The sequence below is a fragment of the Octopus bimaculoides genome, chromosome 5, assembly GCF_001194135.2.
Source record: "Octopus bimaculoides isolate UCB-OBI-ISO-001 chromosome 5, ASM119413v2, whole genome shotgun sequence".
Lineage (NCBI taxonomy): Eukaryota > Metazoa > Mollusca > Cephalopoda > Octopoda > Octopodidae > Octopus > Octopus bimaculoides.
The window spans coordinates 15,611,752-15,619,092 of record NC_068985.1 but is presented as its reverse complement, the minus strand read 5'-3'; the positions used below and the strand labels follow the sequence as shown (position 1 = coordinate 15,619,092).

The following is a 7,341-nucleotide window of genomic DNA, read 5'->3' as shown; positions in this document are numbered from 1 at the left end:
ATGCGACTCCATTTATTTAAGCAATGTGAACATTACATCAAATGTAAAATGCAGAGCAATCCTCAGCTGCACAAAGATATAGAAATTTACTGAAATTTCATTTCAACAGAAGGACATATTTTTGTAATTACATTTAAAATCTCCAAGTAGAAAGGAAGAATACAAAAAACCAGTTCACAATGCTTAAATAAACGGAGTCGCATGAAACGATCGTACTGCATTAACTTTGGATATCCTTGTTGCTTATTTTGATTTTAATCACCTTATTTTCGAATTGTATGGATAATACCATACTTAATTCTGGTGCCTAAACTTAAGTACCATATTCACATTGAATCTATATATATATATATATACATACACACATATACACACATGCATGCACACACTCACACACATTAATGTATGTTCTTATGTCATATTATATATAATAGCAATTTAGCATTAAACTGAAGAATTACTCGATACTTCTTTGTAAAGTACGTTTATTCAACTTTTACAAGACGTGTGACAGCCACTTCGAAGTTTCGGTTTGCCAGCCTTCAACACTAGAGCGAGAGAGAGAGAGAGAGAGAGAGAGAGAGAGAGAGAGAGAGAGAGAGAGAGAGAGAGAGAGAGAGAGAGAGAGAGAGAGAGAGAGAGAGAGAGAGTGCATGCGTGTGTGTGAGGTGGACAGATAGCTAGCTAGCTAGCTAACTAGATAGATAGATAAACAGAAAGAGAGAGATATTGATAGAGAGACAGTAGTGGGGAGATTAATTATTAGTTAGAGGAGAAAGAGCAACGCTTATGATCTGTTTCAGGGTTTGAGGCTGGGAAGGAAGTTAATATTAGCATGTAAGCCAAGCTGTGAAGGTTGCAAGTATGTGGACTTCACTGATGACCCAGAGGTCAGGAGGAGGAAGTTAACCTGAGCAGCGGATTAAGTCTGTCACTCGAAATTTAATCGTTGAAAGTAGATATATTTTATCGATTATAATTTAATTACAAATTTTCCCAAACATATCATCGACCTGTCAAGTTGAATAATGTCCCTCGAAATGAAGGAAACAATGAATTTCAGAGAATAAATTCCATTCTAATATAAAGGGAACTTATATGGCGGCTAACTGGCAGAATCGTTAGCATGCCGGATAAAATACTTAGTGGCATTTCGTCCGTGTTTATGTTCTGAGTTCAAATTCCATCGAAGTCGACTTTACCTTTCATCCTTTCAAGGTCGATGAAATAAGTGTCAGTTGAACACTGGGGGATGGGGCCAACGTAATCGACTTATCCCATCCTCTGAAATTACTGGCCTTGTGCCAAAATTTGAAACCAATATAAGGGTTATCTTCTCGTTACTGTCTATATTACATGTATTGTAGGCTTGTGGCTTAGTGGTTAAGGTTTAGCCTCACGATCATAAAGTCGTGTGTTCTATTCTTGGTCCAGGCAGTGGGTTGTGTGTCCTTGATCAAGGCACTTCATTTCTCGTTACTCCTGTCTACTCAGCTGTAAATGGGTACCAGCTCAGTGCTGGTGCCACCCTCTCCCAGCTGTCAAATCCTGCTGGGCCAGGAAACTGAGGTGGCGTCTAATGTCGGCTCACGGTTACCTAAGCACCTAAAACAATGTCAAAAGCATTCTACCTAATGCCAAGTCAATCTCGATTCCGAGTGTTTCCATATCCAATATACAGGGTCATCCCATAAATAATGCGGTTTTTTCAATTGCATGAACTAAAAGTCGGAGGGGAACGGGATAAACTACCTGCATCAACTTGCTATAGAAGCAGGTAATAATTTTACCTAGTCCTTATTCTTAGTGCAAGTTTTGAAGAGTGCAGTTCCATTTTAACAGTTATTTTTTCAAAGCTATAATGGAAGTGACAAAGGAGCATATTTGGCATATCTTGCTTTATGAGTTCAATAAAGGCAACAATACAATGGAAAGTGCAAGGAATATTAACGCAGTATATGGAGATTGGACAATAAGCGTAAGCCAGTGTCAATGGTGGTTCCAGAAATTCCGAGCTGGAAAGTACAGCCTAGAAGATGGGCCTATCCTGTCAGATCTGTAGAGCTCGACGAGGATGTCCTGCAAGCCCTAGTGGAACAAAATCTCATCATAACTGTTGAGGAATTAGCAGAGAAGCTTAGATTTGATCATTCAACCAGTCATTCAAGTCAGCGCTAGAAGAAAAACGACCATCTTTGGTTTCAAGACAAAAGGTGCTCTTCCATCAGAATAATGGTCGGCCACATACAGAGAGAATGACATTCCAAAGCAGGAGCAGTTTGTTTGGGAAACGATTCTCCACCGACCATATTCGCCGGAAATTGCCCCATCTGATTATTACTTATTCTGCAGTCTTCAAAATCATTTGGATAGGAAAAATATGAACTCTGTAGACGAGGTCAGAACGGTACTGCAGGAGTATTTTTCGTCACGGACAAGTGAATTTTAGAAGAGGGGCCTTGCAAGTCTACCACATAGATGGAAGAGCATTGTAGAAAATGAAGGAGAGTGTATTTTAGATTAAAAATAACTTTATTTATCTTAATTTTGAAAAATAAAAGAGGTATTAAAAAAACCGCATTATTTATGAGGTGACCCAATATTTAATATATAATTAGTCTCGCTCTGCAATTAGACCCTGTGAAACGAGGTCCAAACCGACTAGTTTCACTGTATTTACGACTCATAGGTATTCGTTTGCTTCTCCCTTACAAGATGCCAAAAAACAGCTACTTATTAAGATGTAAGTTGTAAATGACACAACTCGACTAACATACTGAAACTAGGTTGTCGCCCAAAATTAATTGTAACTATAGTACCAAGAGAATGTAGGTTATGAATACATACGTATAGAGTATGATTAATATACGTATATTTAGTCCCGCTACGACAAATGTTATGATTTATACACAATATTTCTAGAATATAAAGTTCATATTTTTAGAAGAAAAGAAGAATGGAGTTTATATCACTGCTTAATGATACAGTAGAATGTATTTACAAGATAGATAAATTTTGTTTACAATAGAAACTCTCTTAAGAGTTTACGTCGATAAACGTTGTCAAACTGTATCATTCTTTCTTATATATTATTTTCCTTTTACTTTCTGCTTTTATTTTATACTTAGCTTTATTTACTATCCTTGTCTTTCTCTTTCCCAGAGTTCAACAGCATGGTCAGCCGAATTGCTAATCTGACTAAACAAAATTTGGATTCTTTAAAGTTAGAAAGTGCGACGTGGGGTGAGCAATTCAAACAGGCTATGAATGTCAATGGAGGTGATATCGAAAATGCATCAAACACGGATTATGGCATGCACTTTCTGACATTTTTCTGGAAGGTACAAATAAGTATACGAACAATACATGTCTCGTTTAAATGTCTTACTGAGTTTTGTGACAGAACAGAAACCATGCTAGGGTACAACATTCAAGATTCGGTACTCATTTATTGGATTTTATTTATCGAATGGTTACGTTCATGTGAATTAGGTTCATTTAAAGAATTATCTACCAATCTTTTTCATATTTAAAGAACAAGAGATATTCACAACGATTTACACCGATATACATACTCATACATACACACACACACACACACACACACACACACACACACACACACACACACACACACACACACACACACACACACACATACATACATACATACATACATACATACATACATACATACATAATTTCCACATAAACAGTAACGTAGATCGCCTCTACCTAAAATGAAAACAAGGCGGCAGAGGCTTAACATCGATCCAAAATGCCTTTGAATGTTGCATCATATCCCTTCGGCAACATCTTTTAACCACCAAGTGTCGAAGTGCATCTCTTGACCAAATTTGCATATTTGAAACTGACAACATCGTAAGACTTGGAAGGCAGCGCCTTGGGCAACATTCTTTGTCTGATAACCTTAAATACATGCCCAAAGAAGTCGCACGACTCCACCGCAACTTATCATCAGATGAAAGTATGAGCTTATATGAGCAGAAGACTATGCACGGATATGTTGGTAGAAAGCTTCGTGATGATAGTAACATCGATCATCAAAGCAGTCTATTATGGACCAATAGACGGATTACTACCTCCCACTTTGAAGGGTATGCGTTTGCAATCCAGTCTTGAATTGTTTGTGACACTGTTCCTTACAACTGTGGCCCCTTAGATACTCCTTCGCCAGCTCCTACATTTTAGCATTTATAATAGATTCACAGAATTTCAGATTAAAGAATATGCATAGCAGTCCATAGTAAATTTGATACTTTTCTAATTATTCAAGTTAACTCCTGGCTATAACTATGAATGTTCTCGTTTCAGATCGTATTTGCTTTTGTACCACCGCCGTCACTGTGTGGAGGCTGGTTAACGTTTTTCTTCTCGTTATCTATGATCGGCGTTATAACAGCATTGATCAGTGACTTGGCCTCGATCTTCGGTTGTCTAATTGACTTAAACAAGAGTATAACGGCCATCACACTCGTTGCTCTAGGGACCAGTATGCCAGATACATTTGCCAGCAGACAAGCAGCTCTGCAAGAGAAATGGGCGGATAATGCAATCGGAAACATAAATGGGAGCAACGCAGTTAATGTGTTTTTGGGTCTTGGACTTCCTTGGTTTATTGCTTCTGTGTATCACTACACCAACGTAAGTGGAATTCTTTTCTAGATTCTTTTTTCTATACATTAACTTTTAGAAGTGGTGGATTGGCAAAGCGTCGGACAGAATGCCTTTTAGCATTTAGTTACAGTTCTTTACATTCCGAGTTCAAATCCCATTAAGGTTAACTTTGACAGTCATCCACTTGGATCGATGAAATAAAATACCAGTCAAATACTATGTGGCCTTACGACAATGTTAAAATTAGATACATTATTTTTTGTGATATATGTCTGTTTCTCCTCTTTTCTGTCTCAAATTGGTACTAATATTGTCAAATCATTGTGCGCGCGCGCGTGTTTGTGTGTGCGCGCACGTGTGTGTATGTATGCACTGTCCTCATTGTTTTTCCTCTTATGCAATCTCTCTCCAAACCATTGCTTTTTTTTCTTTTCTTTTACCTATCTTTTCTGACAATACTTCTATTTTCTCCTACTTCTTAAATTTACTGTCCATAGAATTATTATTTTACTCCACTCTACATTTATGCGTGGGTATTTGTGTGTAAACATAAACCGGTGTTTGTGTGTTTGTATCAGTGTACCATTGTATCGACTAGAATATCGGATGTTGTTATATACCGCTGATCGCAATGCACTTACAATTCTTTCTTGATTGCATCCTTATTTTCCATTTTGATCTAAATCGTTTAACTAAATCATCCTCCCATACTCGTGGAGGCCTTCCGCGTGGCTTTTCCAATCACTTGGATACCTACCATTCGGCAACTTCACAGATTCATTTCTTGTTTGTGAACTTTGCGATATGTCCAGCCCAGTGGAACTTCTGCTTTCGATATTCTGCGACCACATCGTTCACTCCGCACCGTTCTCGAATTACCTTATTTCGGATGTGCTCTCTCAATGACATTCCAATGGCCCTTTGCGTCGGCATTCTTCCCTCTTCGTACTAGCCCACGTCTCACTTGTTTATATGTTTGTGTATATACAATAGCCTTCCCGCTCATATATTAGCGAATGGTAATGAAGTTCGGTCCGCAATCATGAGGTCCCAGGTCCCAACACACCAGACAGCACTTCAGGCAAGAGCATTTTTACCACACCCTCAGCTCGACTCAAACCTTATGAGTGAGGCCGGACTGTACCTGTGTCTGTAATTCGAAGCCCGGGTTTTCTCACACAGATTCTGCTTGGTTGCTATATCTCCAGGACAATTTTCTGTGGGATATTCAGCCACTGAGACTATATATCTGTTTCAAATTTTGGCACGAGCTCGGTATAGTTAGTAGGAGTTGGGTAAACGATAACATCGACCTCAGTTCTTTCTGATGCTTTCTTTTATCGACTCCAAAAGGACGAAAAGCAAAACTGACCTCAGCAATATTTGAACTCAGAATGTAAAGAACAGGAAGAAATACTGCTAAGCATTTTGTCCGACGCGCAAACGACTCTGCCACTATAATACAATGAGAAAGTACGATGGAGTGCTGAAAAGTTTCTGGTGTCGCGAAAGATCTGGCTGGTGGCTCAACCTTCCGGGTTTATTACAGAGCTTAGAAAAACTGAAGGGCCGCTGCAACAGCTGTGTCAATCTGAGAATGTGTTGAATAAAATTATAACTAACTGATTGTCCTGTATTTTCTTTTAACCAAAGCCAGGAACTTTTCAGCACCCCCTCGTAGTTATGTTGATCAAACAACTGGGAACTTATTATCGCAACCAACGAAGAAGTCATTCACATCGTTTATACATAAATTATTAATTATAAATGAGAAAATAAAGATCAAGTTTTAGTTCTAAGTTTCCCATTCTGTCTTTCAGGGTACCAAATTCAATTTCCAAGGCAAAACTGAAAGTCTGGCATTCACCGTTGTACTGTATACTATCTTCTCCGCACTGACGATGTCTCTACTCGTTTTGCGCCGTCTGCATCCGGTATTTGGCAAAGCAGAACTCGGTGGTCCAAATACAACAAAATATATCTCAGCATGTTTTACATTCCTTATGTGGATTCTTTACCTCTTGTTCTCCATCTTGCAAATCAGCGGAGTCATTACTATCAACATATAAACTCTCAGAAATATTCTCATCCACTCAGTTAACCATATTCTTCCAAGTAACTTTCCACTTAAAGAGACATAATATGTTCAAAATGCACTTTTGTATGCATAACGTAGGTCTGTATGTAAGCATGTATGTGTTTATTTATTAATGTACATACGAATGTATGTATGTATGTATGTATGTATGTATGTATGTATGTAGGTTTAAAATCTAAGTTGTGTCCTCTTGAAACACATTTGCTAATTCCAGTACTCCAAAATTGTATGTAGAAGTTATATTTGTGTGAGATATGCATAAGAGTTGAAAAATACTGGAAAAAATTTACACGTGTTCGTTTACTAATAGGAGTTACAAAATTGTACATATAAAAGTAATGTGTAGACATCTCACGTTAGAAACTCTTCAGACAGAGAATCAAACAATACATTTTTATGATTTGATTCTGTGTCTGAAGAATTCCTAATAGGATATATCTAACATGTTTCTCCTACTTGTACAATTTTGTAACTCCTATTTACAAATGAAACATATGTAATGGTGAATAGATAATACCAAAACGTTTTTCGAATCTCTCTCCGTGTGTATGTATGTGTGTGTATATATATATATATATATGTGTGTGTGTGTGTGTGTGTGTGTG

At 37.8% G+C, this 7,341-nt stretch overlaps 1 protein-coding gene across 1 annotated transcript in view; it reads left to right on the top strand.

The window, feature by feature from the left end:
* LOC106869673 (sodium/calcium exchanger 1) overlaps positions 1-7,335 on the top strand; it is a 32,031-nt gene extending 24,696 nt beyond the window's left edge. Inside the window, exons 3-5 of the mRNA XM_014915491.2 lie at positions 3,163-3,341; positions 4,336-4,665; positions 6,459-7,335. Of these exons, the coding sequence (XP_014770977.2) occupies positions 3,163-3,341; positions 4,336-4,665; positions 6,459-6,707 (758 nt within the window). The 3' untranslated portion in view covers positions 6,708-7,335. The remainder of the gene's footprint in view (positions 1-3,162; positions 3,342-4,335; positions 4,666-6,458) is intronic.
* Positions 7,336-7,341: the final 6 nt, after the last annotated feature.